General features: G+C 45.0%; 1 protein-coding gene across 1 annotated transcript in view; it reads right to left on the bottom strand.

Annotated features, from left to right (window-relative positions):
- The window catches only part of LOC118509501 (bifunctional heparan sulfate N-deacetylase/N-sulfotransferase), a 179340-nt gene that overhangs the window by 47314 nt on the left and 109980 nt on the right, over nt 1–22046 (bottom strand). The window contains exons 3-4 of the mRNA XM_036050159.1: nt 20670–20717; nt 4441–5864 (exon numbers count right to left, since the gene is read on the bottom strand). Of these exons, the coding sequence (XP_035906052.1) occupies nt 4441–5159 (719 nt within the window). The 5' untranslated portion in view covers nt 5160–5864; nt 20670–20717. The remainder of the gene's footprint in view (nt 1–4440; nt 5865–20669; nt 20718–22046) is intronic.

Genomic DNA, 22046 nt, shown 5'->3' with positions numbered 1-22046 from the left:
GGGAAAGGGTATTAAGGAGAGTGGTGGAAGTGTCGAAGCGAATGCGGGCCGGTGGTGATATCGCTAGCGGGGTTTTTGATGAAAAATGATACCAAATATCTTCAATCCACTGTGGGACAACATTTTGTACGTGAAGATGACCAAAATGGTCAAATCGATAGAAATAAACCCTCTTATAGCATAAACCTTGAGTTAAGCTGGAAAATCAGAAAAAAATGCAGCGTTCTATAAAACAGTCGAGCAGGCACACACATTTAGTTTTTACTGAGAGCAAGCTACATGTCAGCCGCAAAACTGTCAAAAAACATAAAATAAAACGGGGGGATAGGGCATTATAGATCCCATCGTTGTCTATTAAACTACTCAAAAAAAATTAAAACACACAAATAATCAATTTTGCATTAGTTCGATGAAATTTCAATATAGATGCTAATGAGATGGCTCGGTGCTAGAAGCGACAGCGGCGTCGTTCCTTCACACGGCAGGACCGGGGTTCAATTCTCATCTAGGCCGTTCCCCCATAGTTAGGACTGACTATCCAACTATGCCGTATCAATAAGTCTCGTTAGTCAAAAATGACAGACATGATCTAAGAAATAAAGTAGAAGTATGTAAAATAAAATTTACATACCATAAGTCAGCCGACAAAAATTGCCTGCATAACATAACCTAAAACCAGAACCCACGAAACAAATGATTAAAATAAATAAACAGCTACAAGGACCATTCAAGAATCATGAAGAATCAAAAGAGCGATTTGAAACTATTTTTAAGTTGATTAGATATTAAACGGAAGCTGCTTCGAATCCCGAGCGATATGCGTAACCACCATTTGCTAAATTAAATCGCTAGTATAAAATTTTCAATATCTTATGTCTAACAGTTGCTTGCCTCTTAAGGATCTACCAAAAGCTAAGATGTTTATAGAATTTAGTATAGACGGGAAGTCAATGATTCCAGTTATAATTTTAATAAAGAATAAGAATTGTGTATGAATAAAATCTGAATAAATGGTTGATTTGGGGCGCTCCGGGCGGTAAGGGGGCTTCATAAGCCGAGGTTCAAACCTCCTCCGGACCACCTCCCCATACGCAGTACTGACTACTTTGCTATGGATAAAATCAAGTCACAGAAAGCCAGAAATGGCAGGCCGACACACTTCGAGGTTGCAGTGCCAAAGAAGAAGAAGACCAATATTTGCAGTTGCTTCTGGCAGTGGATATAATTCTATTGATCAAACACGGCACCAGTCTTTGCTACGCATTGCAAGGCTCAATTAATTTGAGGTTTAATCGCTGACCTCACGAAAGTTCTGTCTAGCCTCAGGAATAGGTCAGCGCAGCTCTCTTAAAATTCCTATGACAATCTATGTTAAAACGACTAGAAACAACCCCCGCCAGGGTTGTAAATTTGAATGTACATTTCGGAAATCGGAATGCTTTACCACGAGGAATGTAAGCAGTAATAAATCGAATCCCTGACTTTGGTAGTTTCGGAATGTCGTGTAATTACACTGCTATGTGGGCTAGACGCTGCATGTTTATTAGGTCGCATTTCTTCCTCACCAAAAAACGATTGCCATTCTTTCTGCAAGTTGTACCACGCCAGCGCCTGGTTAAATCTGTCGCCCGGCGTAGCCGAAAATTGAAATTGAAATTAAGATAAAGTTTAAATTTAATTAGATTTTATCACACTTCCGGCGTCCCGTGTTGGCCTCGCGCGTCTGGTGGATCCGGTGAACGAGGATTTCAAAATCTATGGCCGGAAGGAGAGAGAAAAAAACGAACACACTCCGGAATCGGAAAAGAACAACCCCTTGCCGGTTGTTTCTTCCAAACCCGTTCCGTAAAACGTTCCGCCGGCGCAAGAGAATGAAAATGAAGTTGCACTCTCCAAAATGGAGCCAAATATGCACAAGGCAAAGAGATTAAGTAAGTTTGGTTTCAATTTTAACCCAACCTTTATCCCGTCCGTTCGTTCGCCCCCGGCAGTGAGGGGCGAGAGCCTTGGTAAATAGCAAGGATTATGATTGTCTCTGGCGTGTCAAACACGAAGTTAAACGGGTAGATAGGAACACCCAGCCTGGTACGGTAGACTGTGAGAACGGTGAGGAAGACAAACACGTTGTTCCAAGAACAACTGGGCCCCACCCTACGGTGGACTGGAGTAGTGGTTGGGGAGAGGTGATAAGGATGGGTGGTAATCGTTTTCACAAAAGTTGCTACAATCCTCCAACCGAAGCTCTCGTCCCCTGTACCGAGATGGGTACTAATCGTACAGGAATCATGACATCACGTGGAAAAAGGGAGCAAATGTCGAAATCACTTCGCCCAACCCGATTCTCCGGGATCATATTGTTAGTGGAGCTTCATTAGCTTACTGGTTGGAGCAGCGACTCCAGAACTGAATGGGACGTGCTAAGAGACGATCCTCACACGTCCGATTGCACAGCTCAAAATATAAGTTGCTTAATTCCAGCCGGTTCTATCCCATTGTTTGATAATACAATTTAAACAACTCGTTCATTGGAAAGTTTTACTAAATCCCCTTTTGTGCAACAGTAATCACAAGACAGCAGCAGCAGCAGCAGCAAGTCGGAACCTGATGATGAGGGAAATTCTTACAGCCAATTTCGCCGTTCGCTTGTCAATGCATCAGGATGTACTATAAAGCGAAACGGTCGAGACCATATTGTGGAGTTTCCTGTATGGATCAAGATTTAAGTTGGGCCATGGGCCAAAGCCTGGTGCAATATACACAAGCACTTTGCCTGGCGCTCATCTGCATATGCACATTGTCTCGAAGGCAGGAATCTACTGCAAGCAAACCCGTACCACAACCTGCAAACCCATCTTGGATCGTCGTCGTCTGCACGGCACTTAATAAGAACATTCCAGGCTAAGACAGGCGTAAATTAAATTCTTATCCATTGACCTGTTCCGGGGTTTTCCCAGCAGAAGGTTTGCCCCAGTACATACGTCCCCTTACCGAGCAACGAATGGCACACAATTAAATGCCGGAGTGGAATAATTTATAGTTCATCGATTCAGCCGCTTCAGGAGCATGTAGGACCTGGGAGGTACGGCGTGCTCCGCTTCCTGTAACACATGGACCACCGTTATCCTATCCACCTGGATTCGGTTGCCCAGCATGGTACAATGATGGGTCGAAACTAGTGGAGGGATAATTCTAGGTCATCCGACATGTTGCAACAGTCGGTGTTGATGCCCTTTTTTTGGCTACCAAAGCACCTCCATGACCAGGAGATATGCCAGGTCTCGACATCATCAGGTCGACGAAATAATGCGACAGGGGGATAGGGAGGCCCCCGGGCCGTACCCGGGGAAAGGTCAACCTGTTGTGATGTCGTTAAGCTCGAACAAGCTCGAAACGAATCCTTCCTGGGCAGTGTCTTCCGTACCACCTTTCCCCGTTCGGTCCGACCGGATCCGGAGACCAAACACAGCACAGATCCTTCCCAGCTTCTCTGCAATTTGGCCACCCATCAGAATGGCCTGTCAACACACGGACAAACACACACACACACACACACGTTCGAGCGCTTGACGAAAGTGTGCTAAATTGCTGACTGCAGCAAAATTTTGGACAGGTCGAAGCGTAAAAATGGGTGACAGTACCGGATAAACGCCCGGATGGGATTCCGGAAAATTGTCGTTTCGGGTGAAATGTGATGCGGGCGGTGCAATTTACGATCACAGGTGTTTTGGCACGGTTCAACATATGGTGTCCGGCGGCTCGGTTTGGGAATGGGAAGGAGACAAATGCGGCTCAGCGTAAGGTTGGAAGAATAAAGCAGATAGAAAAAGGATATTGATGGCAGATATTTTAAATAATACAATATTTTGGCCGTACAATTAAGAAACAACCATTATCAATTAACTTAGATAAAGTTAAATTATTGTTTGATATTTGCAAGTAAAATGAAATAAATTGGAAGACAATATTGAATTCTACACCTAATAAGATACTGGGACGAAAGCTGCTCCAGTATTCAAACGGCCATTCCCCAGTAGTGCGGACTTGGCTAGCCAAATATGCGGTATGAATAAATCTAGTAAGCCAGCAATGGCAAGCATGACCTTAAGAAGTCGTTAAGCCAAGATATAAGAGACAGGATACCAAATGATTATAATTGCGGTATTTACACTGCATCCAGACTTTACCTCGGTAACAAGGGTTGATTATCTGGTTTGGTTTCGTAGTAAAAATTTGACTTATTTGCCATTATAAACTAGTTGATCCCATCAGGTTCTCATGTCAGGAAGACGTAAAACCAAGAAACAAAATTAAGAAAATAAAACAATATGGATGGCAAAGGACCACAATATGCATGGACACTCGGCACATCTCTCAGGAAACACAACATAATTTCCATATTCTACAGATGAAACGAAAGAGTCATTATTATTTTCCTCTTACCTAGTTATCGGCGAACTATCCATGTAGTGTGCGAACCCTAGCACGGTGATGAAGGTCACCACGAGCAGGATCACGAACATGCGCATCTTGCCGTAGTAGCACAAGGAAATCACTGGCATGCAGGCACTTCGCTCGCCACCGTTACCGCTGAAGCCGGCGATGCTTCCGTTACTGTAGCTGCTGGCACCGTAACCGCCGCTGTGTCGGTTGCGGCTACTCGCACTACTCGACCCGGGCGGCCCTACACCGTGATTGCTATTTACACTAGTTAAACCGTACGCAGCGCCCGATGGCGCGACACTGACTCCGTAGCTGGCTTCCGTTACCGCAGAAGCACTCTGTTGCTGCTGCTGCTGCTGCTGATCTGCCGACCTGCTGGCTCGTGGTCGTCCACCGTTTCCACCACCATTACCACCAGTACTACCCGCACTCTTCATACTGCGGAGATCAGCTGAACAGCCGGCTAGATTTAGTGTGATGTGTTCGCCGTTCGCCGAATGCGTCCGCATGCCGGTCGTGTCCGTCGGCTGAGGATGATCGCCGGTCTGACGCTGTGACGTTACATCGTTCGTGCTCCTTCCGGCACCGTCCGCCCCACCAACGTGCACCCAGTGCGTACCGCCGCCGGGCACTGACTCTGGACCGTACAGGTTTTCGGTGCTGGCCGTTGGTGACGAGGTGGCACTCCATAGCTTCACCGTCGATTCCGATGCTTTCATGATGGGACTACTGACCGCGCGTAGCACGACGCCACCGCTTCGCTACGCACCGGCAACACGCCGCCAACGTTCCAGGGTTCGAATCCTTCACAATATCCAATTCCTCCTCGCGAGGGACAAGTGGTTGCCGACAGTAGTACAAAACTAATCACGCCGTATCACTGGAAACGTAAAGCTGGGTTGGTGGTGTATCACCTTTTCCGATTCTGAAGTTTGTGTGCCTCTAGAGTGTAGGTTTCTCTCTAATCTAGTCGATCCACAGCGCACTTGAAATGTACACACTTGGCAAAAGTGTGATGTTTTGTAGCGCCGTGCGCTCTTCCGCCACGCGGCCGTATTCTCTCGTACGTAATATGTTTCTTTTAATAGGTTCGGTGTGGCACTCCCCCGGTCTCATGGTTCTGGTGCGCCACCGAGCTTGCATCAATCACGCGCAATTGGCTATGAATCCGAGCGAGGTACGTGATGTTATTCGACATTTACATTGTTGCTTGGGTGCGGTTCCGTGCGTGCGTGCGTCACAACACCGGGGATGTGCAATTTGGACCGAAGATGATGATGATGGCGGTCGAGCGGGTGGGTTCACTTTCCGGTGGATCGTAATTTTTCACCCGCTTCCCCAGCAGTTGGTATCTCAGGTGTATCCAGGCGCAGGGAGGTGATGTTTTTGGGGAGTCGGTACGAGCAGATCGGTACGTGATGTTCCTAAAATGAAACAGAAAACATATCGATATTAGATACTGTGGTTAATTTATTGCATATCATTAGCTCTAATATGTTTGGAGAATGTTTCGAGTGCGTGTTGTTTTGCCTGTTTGAAACCGAACATTAAGGTGATGGTAAAAAATTAGTATTCCTTTACGTTGGAATACGTCCGAGATTATTTTATCAAATTTAACCAACTTTGTCTATCAACGTTTCGCAGTTCTAGAAACCGCTCCCTCCAAAGTCATTTTGTTGACCGGTTCAAATGGAGGTGATTTGCATTCTAGTCGCATCACTCAGCAAGGTCAGCACGGCAGCACGGGACACGGTTTACGATTCGATCGTCACATAAAATGTGTTTGTTAACTATTTGCCATTATGCCGTACCGTACCGCTACCGATAAAACGTGCCTTCATCGGTCCCTAAGTCGGAAATCGTTCTGTCTCTCTCACTCTCTCTCGAGCGTTTGGATTTTTGATCCAACCATCGGTGCCATCTTCCCCACGTTGCCCTTAATGCCGGGGAAAACTATACCCGAACCGGAGAGTAATGTATCGGAAAACTGGCCCCGGTACGTGATCGACACACACACAAGCCCACGCACATTCATACAACCCAACTTATCGACAGGATCCCGTGGCACGCCCCAAACTCTCCGGGTTCGTATGGATAAATGTTAAATTATGGAAACGTTCCGGCGAGGGAATCCCCGGCTAATGGCCAGTTGATGCCCGAAACCGGACATGCTTATACATAAACCATTAGGATGCGAACAACCTGGCCATTCTGCCGGCGCGTTCCGGTCCCAAAAACCCGGCGAACCTTACGCCGGCTACCTCCCAACCAGAAGCTATAGATAGATAGATAGCTAGACGGGATGTATAGATTGAATGCCGATAGTGATGGCGGTGATGATGATGGTGATGATGATTGCAATCAAAAATTCAAAACAGTCATATTGCCATGCAAACAGGCCCGGTTCTGCATCTGGCGCCAGCAGCAGCAGCAAACCGGACCGTGCAATTAAATTACCTTTGGTGCTGAGTACCGCGCGATTAACGATCGCCGATCGTAAAGCTCACGTGAATGGTAATGCTGCTATTGCATGCGAAGCATGTTCCAATCTAGGCGCAGCAGCACCCAACGACCAACCTGTTCTGCTGTGTGCTTTCCGATAGGGAAGAACGAACTTTTAAGTGAACTTCCCGTACGGAACGAAGCCCTGGGATGGGACGTCGGATCGGTATGGAAATTTCGTCGCCGTCGTCGCCGCCATCTTCGTAGGCAAAAAAAGAAGCAGAAGCTTATCACCTTTTTGCGATGGGAATGTGAAAAAGCAACAAGAAACGCGATACAAAAAGCAAAGACGAACTGGCCCAACGTCTAACACTCTGTTGCAAAGTCGGTTGCAAAGACAAACAAACTTCCACCGGGTCTGGAAGTTCGGGCAGGTTAAACTCGAAACTTGAAACAAAGCATCAAACTTCATTTGCATAAACGCGTATGCTTTTTTTTCGTTCCTTTCTTGCCTCCCTTATCAACTCAGTCTCAGTCCTCCTCCTCCTTCTGACCTTCTTCACATCCGCGGGGATTCTCGTGTCTGCGGCTTTGCTGGAAGTGTCACTTTCTGGGAAAAGTTGTCGACCTCGTCCTAAGTCAATCAGTGAAATGTGGCATGACATTCTTGATCCCGGGAGGAGGGGAAAAAACCGTCATCCCGCACATTAATCGACACAACGAAGCGTTAGCTCCTCGCGCCGCTTACCCGTGAAAGAACAGGTAATTATTCGGAACTGGACGACTTCTCCGTACGCCGGCCGGTTGGCATGACTGACAGGACCTGTCGCTTCTGGGTACTTAAATCAATATCCATTTTCGTTGGAAAAACATCGCCGACATTCAATTACTGGCCGAGAGATTCAAGAACCGGCGCTTTGCGCTCAGACCTCTGGCGGTGATCCGTGCAGCTAAACCACCACCACCACGCGATCATAATGTGTTGACAGAAAAGTTTTGATTGATGAAAGTGTCAGTCGAGTCTTTGCAATCCCATCCCGGGCAAAGTTCATCCCGGCTCCGCGCTTCGCACTGGGCGCAACATAAACAATTCAGTGCGTTGATTTCAATCACGCCCTTAAATCCGACACCAACTCGACGAAAGGTTGCTCTCGGCGGTGGCGGCACAAAAATGGCATACCATCTCCACATCTCCAAGCGTACAATCACACCCGGGGAAAGCACAAATAGATTTGCAAGACGTATACAACACATTCCGGCAGGTTTTATCTTGCCATCGGGGCTAGATCTTACCCATCTGCAGCCAGGACAGCTACTCGGCGCAGCCCGCTTATGACATGTCTCGTCCGATTGTTCGCGGTATGCTTTTTCCACCTGTCTTGCCCTGCCTCTTTGCCGTTGACATTCGGTTTGACATGCAGTAGCAGCTGAGCAGGCGGACTGCCACCTCCTGGGCGGTTTTCCCCCCAGCGATGGCATACGAACGTTTTCCACACAGCGATGTCTCGTTGGGTGAGTATTTTTCTCCCATTGTATTTACACAAAACTTTTCCACCACAGGTTTCCTTTTCTCCCGGATCGCGTTCCCGGACCGGTCCCCGCTGTCTTGTTCGTGGGATTAAGTATTGGTTTTGCAAACTGTCGGAAAAACAAACACATCGATTCCATCGAACGTACCCGCTCGCGCTCCGGTTTGTCCCTTCCTATCCCAGTATTCCAGTTCGGTACTGAGAGTTTTCCCGATTGTTGATATACCGCCCTTCCACAAACGCCGGCATTTTTCCTGCAATTGTCCTTATTTTCCCTCACCTAGTCCCTTCTCCCCCTTCCAACTCCCAAAAGCCTCCTCGTCCACATGTCTGTCTGGCTGTCAGTTTTCCATTTCCGATTCCATGACCCGGCCCGCCCCTCCCGTGTGCTTTCCCACCTTCATTCCACCCTTGCCAGCACCGGTGCTTCTTATTGTTGTTCGTGGACGGGGAAGAAAAACACACACACACACCACCGTTAGCGCCGGTGTCACTTGCGGCAACTTTTATTTCAATTTCGCTCACTTCAACCAAAATGGGGGCTCTCGTGCTCCACCGTATTGTACCCATCGATGGGGAAGCTTTTCCAAACAGCCAGGACCAGGACCAGTCGGTTCCATGGGGTTTTTTCTCCAACTGTCTCACATGCAATGAAACACACCGAGAGAGGGGAGGGAGGCTAGTGTGGTGCCATTTTTCCAACCCCCCCCCCCCCCCCCCCGGAGGGGATTATTTCTACTTTTTCCCTACTCTTCTTTTTCGTTTTGTTTTCTACTCCATCTTCCGTTCTGTTTCATCACTTTTGCTCAAACAACTTTTCCGCGAGCGACGTCAACTTGCGCGTCATTTTTTGCCCCCCCCCACTGCCGCCAATAGACGCCACCCCAAACCCACCCGAACTCCCTTCACCGCACACGTCATACAAGGAGTTTGGATGCGTTTTTTGTCCTGTTTTGCTGTGGTAGCTCTCGGTGACCTCCTGTTGATTCCAACGACTCTCGGCTTGGAGTTGGTGCCGTTTTTCTCACTTTCGAAAACATTCAATTTTGTTTATTTGTTTTTCCTTGATGGGGAAGTGTGTTGGTGCTTCTTTTTTCTGCACCTATTTGTTTTTTTTCTGTTGCATTGAATGAAACTCTCTCTCTCCCGCTCTTGACTCGTTTGCGCTTGTTGGAACGGAATTTGTTTCTTTCTTATTTTCTTTTTTAATAAACAATTCTGTCCAACATTTCGTATGTTGTGTACACGGGGCATGGCTTATGGCCCCCCGAAAACATTACAACACAAAAATGGTCGAAAATGAATAGAGTTTGGCTGGCTGTCACATCCCCCCCCCAGGTACGTGGCGACGTACATATGCTTTGACACAGTTGTCGCCCCGTTCGATGGATGGTGGATTGGAGAAGAAGGAGCAAAAGTTTTATTTTTCCATTGAAACAATGTTGTTTTGCTGTCAGTGACGCGGTGTGCGCCAGTGGGTGTCGCACAGTGCATTTTCCGTGCGAGCCGGACAGGGCGTCCAATAATGAAGCAAAGTGTTCAGCATAGAAACTTCGGGTGCACACAGTCTTTGCGAGACACGTCTCGTGTGAGATGGAATAACATTCGATAGGGGAGCGTTTTGGTAAGGGGAATGATTTGCCTTTTATTTTCGCTGTGTTTAAATGTTATTTTATTGAGAGATAGGAAAGGAAAATAATCAAACAATTTTAGTTTAGAATTTATTTTATCGTAGCGACATAACCATATGCACGTGAAAACCAATTTATAACCTAGTTGATTTTCAAAGTGAAATTGTAGCAAATGCACAACGATGACGCTTTCAAGAAAAAGATCTCTTTTTGAATAGGATAATACGAAAGTTGATTCTTCTGTGCTCCGTAGAAATGGCGTTCTTAGGCGTTCCCTTTAGATATCAGACCTATATTTCCAAACCACTAACGCACTCCATATACCAGGCTTTATGTTACGTGTGGCCAAGGACTTGAAGGATCAAGTTAATGTGAGATTCTTACATTGTCCAACCGGTTTAAAGCATTTGCGTACCTCTTGTGAACATCTCCATTACAGCGATTGGTAATCAATAGATTAGAATCAGTTCAACGCAAGCTCACACGCGCTATATCCTTTCCTCGTCTATGATCTCTTGTCTGTGCATGTCCTCGTTATGATACTAGGTGCATTTTATTTTAACCAGCATTGCTTAAACATAGAAGAATTAAGGCACTGTACGCTTATTTTGATCATCAGTGGTATTACTGACGCCACGCCAATTCAGGAAAAGATTTACTTCCAGGTATAGATTTTAAGATTTAAGGCTTTTTAAAGTACAGATTTCTTTCCTTTCTTCTTTTTGGCACTACAACCTCGAGAGGTCTCGGCCAGCCAGCTAATCCTGGCCTTCTGTGACTTTATTTTGCCCGTATCAAAGTAGTCAGCCCTGCGTACGGGGAGGCGGTCTTGATGGGATTTCAACCCCAGTCCTGCTGAGTGATGACCGGCACCGCTAGCGCCTATGCCTCGGTGGGCGGTCCACAGAGAGTACAGATTTCAGAACTTCGGTTCTTCGGAACTAATTTCGGTTAAAATGACCCTCTGGAGAAAATGGTTGAGTTTTACAGCTCTCCTCTTAATAATGTCAATTTTTGCATAAATAACTTTGGGACTTTTCTTCATGGTACATAGCTGCATAGGCCTGCTTGTAATGTGGTCAAAACTGGTGAGTATTCCTTACTCACGCTTACGAATGATAATAAATGTAAAAGCTTCAAACAGGATAAAGATAATTTTAATTTGTTTGATACTGTAATAACGCTTAAAATTGATGATTTACAACCTTATTCAAAAAGACAAATAAAGCGAAACTGTTCGCAGGTAACAATCCCGTTTTATGAAACGCGCATCCCCTCCCTTTAACAACACCCTGGAGGGACGTTATTCAAACTTATCTTCGTTTGTGGTACGTGATGCGAGAGGTGTTTTACATTGCTTACAAGCCATACATCAACACAGGTTTGTTCATAAATCATAATCTGCATACCTTTATAACAAGGTAAACGGTATCAATTGTCAAAACAATGGCTACAAAACGCATTTACCGTGTGGTGAAGATGAAATTCTTAGTATGCGAACCACGGTAGTACAGACCGGTTTTACAGACGGTGTTAGTACAGACAGGTGTTCATTCCTTTCCATCGGTTCATTCCTTTGCGTAGGTAATTAAAGTAAAAGGCATCAAATTATAAAGGGAAGCTAGCGCAATGATCACCAGTTCATGGGGTTTAAAATGACTGAGATGCAATCTGTAATTGAACAAAGAATGTTCAGTTCCTTCCTGGTGGGCTCGGCGGCGATCGGAGAACATAAAGATGGTGAAGTTCTTCATTGGCTGAAGTTCTTAATTTAAGTTTATTTCCCATCATCATCATCATTCCACAAATATGTCAGCGTGCAACGAGACGAGATAATGCTAGCATATTCTTCACACACACACACACACTCGCACTATCAATCAATTACTTACAGTTCACTCATCCACCCTAGAGCTCATTGAAGTTTTGCGCTCCGCTTCAAGCACGTTGCATCGGTGGTTGGCCGAAGGATCGAGTGTAGGTTACGGCGAGTAATTTAATTAATGAACTGCAACATGAAAAGTCGATCATGATGATAGCCCTTGCATGTGAGGTAGTGTGTAAAGGTACGTGTCCTATTTTTGTTTATTTTAAAGCAGAAAGCAAAGATTGGCACACAAACTATTGGTGATGGTCTGGGTAAACCGATGTGGTAGTCGGGAAAACCGTGGTAAGTAAACATCCCTCAGACAGGATATATATGGACCCGCAAGACTTTGATCAGAAGCACGTGTTCACAGTGAGCTTTGTCGCTTCTCATTAGCGAATGTACAATCGATCGGTGTGGTCAAATGCTGTAAAGTTCACATTTCATGGAAAACACTCTATTCGAGCTTGATGTCAATGTCTGTTTGAACTTTTTTTTCTTTAGCAAAACAGAGCTTACAAAAATAGTTTTTTGTTCCTTTTTTTTTTGCTTGGACAAGAATTGAATCGTTGGTCAGTTTGTTTTGTTTGCTTTTCCTTACTAGTCCGAACGTTGAACTGATGCACTGGATGAAACGGAATTTGATTTTCCGTTCGGAATCCTCTCGGCAAAAAGTACGGAAAGAGCGTTCCACTAGCTTCGACCGTGAAACCAAGGCTAAAGCTTAAGTGATGAAATCCTTTGCCGGGCGCGTTGTCGTTTTCTATTTCGTACGAAATCTACATTCCATTATTCGGTTGAATCATAAATGAATCGCTCATGAATAGTGCATCCTTCTTTGGGGTGGATGCCACCACCAATCGCAAAGACGCTGACTCTGACGCTGGTGCTGCATTTTCCATGAGTAGTAGTCGCCGCCAACGCCACCAAAGGAAGCAGCGAGTGAAAAGTGAATATTCAATGCCTTGGTGTCTTCTCTAGCCGGGGGCCAGTAGCAAACGGCAGCAAGGACGACGGGGCTCTTCTACCAACGTTTCTAGCGAATGTATTCATATTTTATCATAAAGCGCGGTACTACGTTGTTGCCGATACTGTTGTTGGTGGATTTCTTTTCGCTTGGTAACGATTTGCTCACGCGAAGGAATGCTTCATGCAGTGCCCGTGTATGCAGCTGCATGATTGAAATGGAAAGGAAATATTCCTTTCCCAGTTTTGGCGATTCTAAAGGGGAGGGTTTCCTTTTTTGCGAAGAAGAGTGGAGTATTCATGAACTACATCATCTTGCTAGGAAGAATACAATACCAAATAGAATGAAATTGAACCGTTAAATGTTTGGACAATATATTTTTTTGCAAGGAACTGGGTCATGAAACTGAAAGAATAAAAAAACCTTAAGAGGAGTTTTGACGACATTTCAAGATGAAAAACCGAACAACTCGAACATACAAAGTATACAGTGAAAGGCAACAAAATAAGTCTTAACTAGCCCGTCCTAGTTAACGCACACAACTAGTTAAGCAATACGTAGCTTAACGCACACAACACTTGTACCACACATGTAACAATAGATAGGAAATAGGCGAATGAGGTCCCAAAGACCCAAAGCCTATATAAATAAACGATAAAAAAACTTGCTTAAAAAAATAATAAAGAAATAAAAATACAGGGTTTTTAGTTGATAAGGCAATAGCATCCATTTTGTATGGCAGGTTTCTTAGATGGAATGGCAAACAAAGCTTGTTGATATGGAAGCTTCAGGTGACAGGGAAATCAAATGCCGTTTTATTGTGATGTCCTCAGATGATATTATCACAGTAGCCTTTGTTATCTTTTTGGCATCATGTAGCCTGACTTTTAAGTGTTTTTTTGTAGTGCGACGGGTGATCCGTTGACGGAGCAACAGTATCCGGGATCAAAGTCGACTCTGTCGTGAGAAAGGAGACAGAATTTTCTGTAACAGAGTTCTACATCTCTGTCTAGCCTTGGAAGAGCGAGTTCGGCCTTGCTTGCGTTGGATTCTGAGGTGGTCGGCGGGTTCAACCCCGTGTTTAGCAGAGGCAGAGATAGCTTCTGAGTTCGGTGCTGGCCTGGTCGAGCTTGGGCTATCACTGCTGGGCAGTTTGAGGAGCACTGTGTGCAGGCAAATGTTTGTGCTGTCCAAATCGCTGTTTTTTGTTGGTTTGAGTTCATCATATTGCAGATCCGATACACGGAAGAATGACACCACACTACCATCAACACATCACTGCCAGCAACAGCCCGGACCAAATCTGGATATCCACACTGCATTCGCTACACACCCACAACCGAGCATGCCCGGGATAAGTCAAAATGGCAGGGAGTAAATGCCTTGTTGGGGCGGTCCGGTGGCGCCGGTCTTCACACGGCAGGACCGGGGTTCAAATTCCATTCAGTCCGCCTCCCCGTATGTAAGGCTGACTACTTTACTACGGGTAAAATTAAGTTGCAGAAAGCCAGAAATGGCAGGCCGAGACCTTCCGAGGTTGTAGTGCCAAGGAAGAAAAAGAAGAAATGCCTTATTAATATTTCTGAACTTGTAATCGTCAACACATGCGGTGTTGACAATATGGCGTCAAACCGTCATACTGAAATTATAGAAAAAAAAATCCTGTATGATATAATAATAAAATGTAACAAAGTGTGTCAGAACGGAGAAATCAATCAACGACCAAGGACACTGTGTAAGCCCGTGCCTTAAAATCGATTCACCATACGGAAAAGGCCAACAGCGTACACCGAAAAGAAGTAATTTCAAAATCAAAGTCAAGCACGTCGGCCCGCTGACGTAACAGCTCATTAGTAGATAGTGTGCCCAGGTAATGACTATGCATGTTCCATCATGGCTTGTGGCAACAACCACATCTCCAGCCACCATCTGCAGAGTGCCCACAGTATCGTGCCCGTCACCGCTTTGGCCCTCGCAGCCCACATTCCCCCGTCCACCGTGCTAATGAGTGCTTCAAATTAAGACAATGACAAAGTTAGCGCAAACTTCCTCAACCTGCTAGCTAGCTGGCAGCTTCCCATGCTCATGCGACGGATGTGTAAGGCAGGACGACGAACAAATTGTGCCTTCCGATGGCAGTTTTCCGAAAACGACCATTGTTTCATAATCTGCCCAAGGGTTGTGGCATTCGCTGCCGACACTGTGCGCGAAGAATGCGAATGTCGAATATTGGCCCCCACCCAAGGCAAGGCATCTTTTCCCATCGGTTCCCAGGTCCGCCGTTACCCCACACAGTCGCTCGATGGTTACAGGCGGTGGTACACTCCGGCATGCACGTCACGTCCATTTCGTGTTCGTTTGTCGCAATTGCAGTTTTACAATTCACGAAATATGGTGCTTCCGGTGACGTTTTCGAGAGGGCGTGGAGAAGCTCGCGGGGCTGACAGAAAATCACCGGAACGAATGAACGAAGCGACCCTTTTTTGACCCACACACAGAAGAGGACCTAAGGAGGACGTACTTGAAAACTTTCCCCACTCATTTCGCTTTTGGACGAGCTTTTGCCGGAGAACCTACGGAAAGTGTCCACATCTTCATAACCTGGGCAAAGAATGGACCTGCAATAGTTTTGCACAGTTTTATCTGATTTCCACAGTTTATCTCTAGCGAGAGAGAGAGAGAGAGAGAGAGAGACAGAGAGAGAGAACCCATTTTTTACGCCCTTCAAGTACTGACTCGAAAGCGCTTCGAATTTTTCATCCCATCCAGCTGAACAGCTTAAGTGAACTCACCTGAGTCCCAGTAGGCGAGGACGAAAGGCGAGTCCTGCGGGGCCAGAACAGCATTCAAATGTCAAACCGTCAGCGACAAGTGCTGGAAAACTCGTTTGTACAAAACCAGGACACCACCGACCAAGAACCAGGTGATTGTTGCGAATCGTTCATCGTTCAGCTGCGGCGGGATGGGGTTCTAGTGCAACCTGGCCAGGAAAGGACAACAAAGCTCGCGGCTCCCAATCACCCAGAGTTAGCCAGTGCTTTCTTTACATTCGCTGATGCAAACCAAACAACTGGAATGACGGTGGTGTGGTGAGGTTGGGTATGTTCACGTCCAACGAACAGCCCTGAAGGAGTCTCTCCCCCCCAAGGTCCAATTTCCAGTCGAATGCAGGACTCGGTCGAGAACTAACATAAAACACAGAAATCAATTACTTACAGCACCGTCCGACGAATGACGTGAAAGTTTCCGGGAGTTTGGATTTCAACCAAGTTCGTCCTGGTTCGTGTCGTGTGCTCCCTTGCCCAAAGCCCAACCTCAACAGAACGCAACACCAAAATTCACTTCAAATCTTCTTTGTTTCTTCACTTGGAGATGTCGCTCGTTAAGGGGATAAATAAACTTTGTAAAAATAATCTAACCAACCTCAAGTGTTCTATCCGCTTCGGCAGGTGCAAGCCACCAATTCCCCATTCGAGGGTTTGGAGGGGAAATAATTAAGAAAGACCGAAGATTAAGGGTAGTTTGAAGTTCTTCTCCACGTCCGGGGCGGGAAGTTCGTTTGAAATCGATCAAACTTAGACGTAGTTATTAAAAGTTACTACATCAACAATAATACTGCGGAACTTCATCGTTCCTGTGCGGGAGAGTGATTAGATGTTGGGAAAGAATCGTAAAATGAAGACCGCTTAGTAACACCGGCAGTTCGTGGTTTTTAATGCGTTTTTATAGGCTTCAGGACAACAATGTTCCGGTGTGAGTCGTCCGGTATTTGCCATTCACAGGGCCGTTAACGTTACACTTCCATAATCGGCACAAATCACCCACCCACTGTGCAAGCTCCAATTACGGATAATATTGATGGAAGCATAATCGATTCATGCACAGCTGCCGCTGCCATTATGCATCTCCCCCTGGGTGCACCTAATCATCGTTTTGTCGTGGGAAGAATCAATCACGCGTACTGAAGGAGGTTCGCACGTTCGGATTTGCGAACGGATTCATTAGAGGATGGAATGTTGCCATTATTTCGGTTTGCACATGTTTGACGATTAATTACACCAAAAATCCAATCCTGTCGCGGGGTGGAAATTTCATACCTGTACGGGACCCTCCAGCATTCGCGATGGTTATAATTGCCTTACAAAAGGATAAAATTGATCAAAGCGTGATGCGTTTGGCGCACCGAAGCACTAATATTATTAAGTCAAAATCAATATTAGCGCTCGCTGTTTGAAGGGAAAAGACACGCCTCGGTTGATAGTCAACTTGTCCCCCTCCCCACCCAAAAGCTTATAAAACAAGTAGTAATGAAACAGTGTTCCTTGCAATCAAAGCGGAACAAACCAACACATGTGTGGTGAATTGCACTGTTCCTGTGCCGGATTCGATCACGCCGATTGGGACACGGCGAGCGAAAACATCTCTTCCCTTCGAGTTATTCCAGTAATGATTTCCTATACCCTCCAGAGCGCAAATTACGTACGGTTGCAGTTGCAGCACCGAACGCTACTGCTAGCCAGATTGCACCGCGCGACTACTTTCAGCACAAGAAACAAATGGCTGCTAGTCAATAAATCCTGCCGGCTGCGTGTCGGTGAATGTGCACATGTTTCGCTCGGAAGCGATCTGCATGCTGTTCGGAGGGAGCTACATTAAGCATTATCTCGAACAGCGAACAGTAAGAGTACCGATCTGGAGACTGTGTCTGTGCCTCGCGAAACACACCGTAAAGCACACACACACGTACAGCACATCCCCACATTATGGTTCTTGGGAAAGCTTGGGATAAATGAAACGCCAAACGAACCGGAACTAGAATGAGCTGCTGCGAACCGAGGAAAAAGCGACAATATCCTTGGAACCCCTGTTGCCGTTCCGCAGCCGTGCACCGAGCCAACCAAGCGTGGTGAAATGAGTTCTCTAAGCGAGGTTCGTACATAGCGCGACGAGCGGGGATGGATGTTCTTCCCCAACTCCGGAGGGCCAAAGTCCCTGTTGTTGGAAGGGTTATATGGTTATACGCACGCCGAACTCGATTGTGTAGATGTTGCTTATCTATTTAGAAGCGAGTCGACCAAACCGCGTCAAGGCAGTCAACAAATCGTCTCCAATCACGGTGCATCTTATTAAGTTTCCGGGGCCCATAGTTTAGTGCTTTCGATCGCACACAAGGGCAATGGCAGCGCACAGTGAATAATATGGTTGATATCATGGCACACGGTGGTCGTATGATCATTATTAGTATTTTATTAAATTATGAACACATTTGTTAATGTAATTAAAGATAATTTGGTTTGCATAATTTTAATACATAAAGAACATTTAAACAAAATATTTGAATGCACAGCTACAGAAAAAAAGCAGCATGTCCTTGAAATGTATTAAGGAAAGAAAGTTAAGATGATAATCATATGAATAGTAGAAGCGTTACAAATAATTATGATGGGTTCTGCATTCCATCGTATAAGCTAAGTAATCCAGCTGCTACAATAAACACGACAGGCCCTTATAATCTCAATCATCTGGATCATTCGGCAATATGAACTCTCCGGAAACTCTCGTCCTTCTGAGCAAACCCACACAAACGAACAGACAATAAAACGTCTATCGTAGAACGCATTGTTACACGACACATTATTTATTACTAAAACACAATGAGTAATATTTGAAAATATAGCAACTTATTTTCTTTAAGGAAACTGCACACTAGCAACAGAATTTAACAACAGCCATAATCGTGCCCATCTGTTGATTCCCATGCATTTCTCAATCAGAATTCAAGATTATTATCGTTTTTGCTAATTGTCTGTAAATTTTTATATTAAAAGTGTATGAGAAGTACAATAAATAAATATTTTTACAAAGAAAAATAAGGTCGGATACTTTAATTATGCCGACTAAATAGCACGATGTTATTATGGGTCTTAATTATGCATCCATCTGCGGTGGTTGTCTTGCATTCTCTTCTCAATAGTCGAGATGACATACGAAGCGTGCGTTAGCAGTCAGCTTATAGTATTTTGTGTAGTATATCATATTGTCTGTAAAATTATAAAATCAATAAGATATGTATATCTTATACATATCTTATACACTATACTAATAATAGTAAAAATTCGGTATTTCATATTAAATGTAAGGATCACAGGATTAAACTTGTTTAAAAAGAGACATACAATAAATTCGAATAACCTATTACTTAAAATTAAATGATGGTACCATGTAAACATTAAATCTTTCTAACAGACAAAACCATGTTAAAAAAAGATACAATGAAACAGTTTTGCCTACAGCTGCACTCAACATTGTTTCGAGTGACGAGTGGGATCTTCCTGTTAATAGGTAGTTATGTTACAAAAACTCCATCCAACCAGCCATCTGCCCCCTCCCCCCAAAACAATTACAAACCTTTCACAGCGAGTGCTTTGTGTGTACTGTTAAACCAAAAGTGATCTAGTAAACCGTACACATTGCCATGGATATTTACTAACGCGCCACGGAGTGCGGAACAGTGTGAAATGTGTTTGAGTGCGGATGTGTGAGCGCCAGCAATGAGGGAAGCCATGTGGCCACGTGGCCTTTGGATGGTCAGGAAAGGAGATAGCGAAAACTCACCACCACCACCCCCATCGCAACCCTATATCGCCGTGTCCCATGGCAGCTGTCATTCGGTTTTATTATGAAAACCATGTAGCGGCATGATGTACTAGATCGTGTAGGGTTTATTTTTTCGACCCCAGATGATCAACCTACTGCTGCTACTGCTGCCAGCTCGTCGTGTATGAAATGTTCATTACTATTGCCATTCTACACTGGTTTCGCGTACACGTTTGCCCCGAAAAGGCTACAGGACAGGGGTGACTCGGGATATCAGAGCGGAAGCACAATTTAATTTACGTACCTCGGCGATTGCTTGTTGTGTTCGGTTCGCGCAAACACACTGGTAACAATTTTATTGTACAGCAGCAGTATTGTAATGGTTTAAATTTGGGGAACCGTCGACCAGAGCGTGGTGCTGGCCGGCGCTCGTTTGGTTGGTGTTTTCACACGAATGACCCTAGCAGCAGTAGAGTTGTTGCCAATGGTGAAATTATTTCGACAAAACTCCAGTTCCATGCACTTGAGACACGGGATTTTGTGCGTAGTTGTTGCTGTTTTTTTAATTGACATCGGTCGCAGAATTTAACACGGCTGTGTTTAACACACTCCCGTAAAATTCGACACTTGCACTCAATTTCATTGCAACAATAGATCCAACACTATGGCTGTGTTTAGGATGCTTGGCGAGCGGTGAACGTTTACACCAAATGGTTGACGAACACACTCGATGGAGTGAAATGTGTGTTAAAGACAGCGAGATTTGTTTAGCAGCATTGAAATGTAATTACTTTTCACACCGCACTTTAATCAACTAAAGTCGAACCAAGTGCACCAGCTAGGAGAAGAAAGTTAAATTGAATAGATTCAAAAATAAAACTGAACGTTTAATCAAAATAAAAGGGAAACCTCGTATAGCAATTTTTAAAATCCTCTTTCTTCGCTCGTAGCTTCGTGCTGCTTCTTGAGCAGAACTTCAGCACAGAACCGAAAGCTCGTGGACGAATTCGGTACAGGATTAGGAGAGTCTTTTCAAATGCTCTATAACCATAGCGATACATACAAAAGGAGGGATTTTCCGAGACCATCGAGTAATACGATTAAAACTATATTGCTTCGGAAAATCCACAAGAGATATTGTATGGTTTTTTTTGCAGCTTATACTGATTGCTAACGGTTGCAAGTTGGCAACTCACCTTCTCTACGTTGAAGAGGTTTTCACCAGAGTGTTGCAGGACGCAAATCTGAAAGAAAAGGAAAAAGACGAGTTATTTAAAATATTTAAACGAAGACGATTAAACTATGATTAAATACGAAACGAATAACAATCTTTTTAAGTTTGAATATAACTTAACGCTAATTGCATACATTTAGGCGTTTCAATTTGTATCCAATTACTTTACGTTAAATTGCATACATTCAGGCGTTTAAAAAAATTGTTCCAGTAATTTTTCACTAAAATTATGTTTGATGGAGTGATAAATTGAGCCACAGCTCCAAATGTAAACATGATTTAAATAATGCTTTACGAAGGAAACTTCTGTAACCAATTTTTCCGAATTTTGCTGTCCGGAAGCAGGAGCAGCAGCGGGTTGTTGCCACATTCCGATAGGGATATAAAGCGAAAAAACAAAGGTTCCACACATCAGTGACATTTTGCTGAAAGAAAAACACAACCGACAGCGAAACATTAATAACAGAACAGCATCAAAACCCGACAGTGTAACATGCTAGCGCGACAACCGGTCAACGGAAGCCGCTCGTTCAAAAGAGACCATCATGAAGGCTGGCTACTGGCCAGTACACCGGTAAAAGACCATTATGGCAAACTTGCTCTACGGAAAGGATATGGATCGAATCGAGTCCCGAATGTGTGTTGCAAGTTAATTTATTATTCCACAACCAATATGCGATCGAACCATAAATCATCGTAAGTTCATTTGAAACTCAGCACGCACTGTAGTAGCTGGCGGCACACAGCCCACGGTAGACAGTGTGTGTTGAAGGGAAAACGCGGTGAAGGGAAGCAATCCGGAAGCGGTGCAGCTAAAACGGTGTGCTCTTCGGGCGCCCTCCTTCCAACCGAATTCCGGAATTCCGACCATAAAACAATGTCCGAACGATTCAGCATCAAACGCACAGAAAGGTGATGAACCGGCACGGTGTTATTATTGGCGGCTTTGCAGAGCGCAGGCACGCGCACCACTGAATTCTTCCTGCTAGTCCCATCCGCTTTCCACAAACGCCACGAGATAATATCGGTGAGGATTTCCTGTGTGTTATATTGGAATACACACATCCGCTATTAGTAAACAATAGATAGTTTATGGAATTTCCGCGACATTTTCCACCACCGCTGGCTGGTAAATAAAATAACCACCGCAGAACCTTCCAGGATGCCGCGGCAAAAACGGATCGCTGAATGTGGGGAGGGAGCCACACAACACGCTCGGTTAATGCGCGGACGCCCCATTCTCTCGTCCTCACGCGTGAGCAAGGACGAAGTGGGCTGTTTAGGGGGGGTCTTTGCGGGGTAGTGATTGTGTTGCAATTTGTGGATTGAATTATTACCG

This window comes from Anopheles stephensi, chromosome 3, assembly GCF_013141755.1.
Source record: "Anopheles stephensi strain Indian chromosome 3, UCI_ANSTEP_V1.0, whole genome shotgun sequence".
NCBI classification, from domain to species: domain Eukaryota; kingdom Metazoa; phylum Arthropoda; class Insecta; order Diptera; family Culicidae; genus Anopheles; species Anopheles stephensi.
The sequence above is the reverse complement of the archived record's forward strand: the minus strand, read 5'-3'. Positions and strand labels throughout refer to the sequence as shown.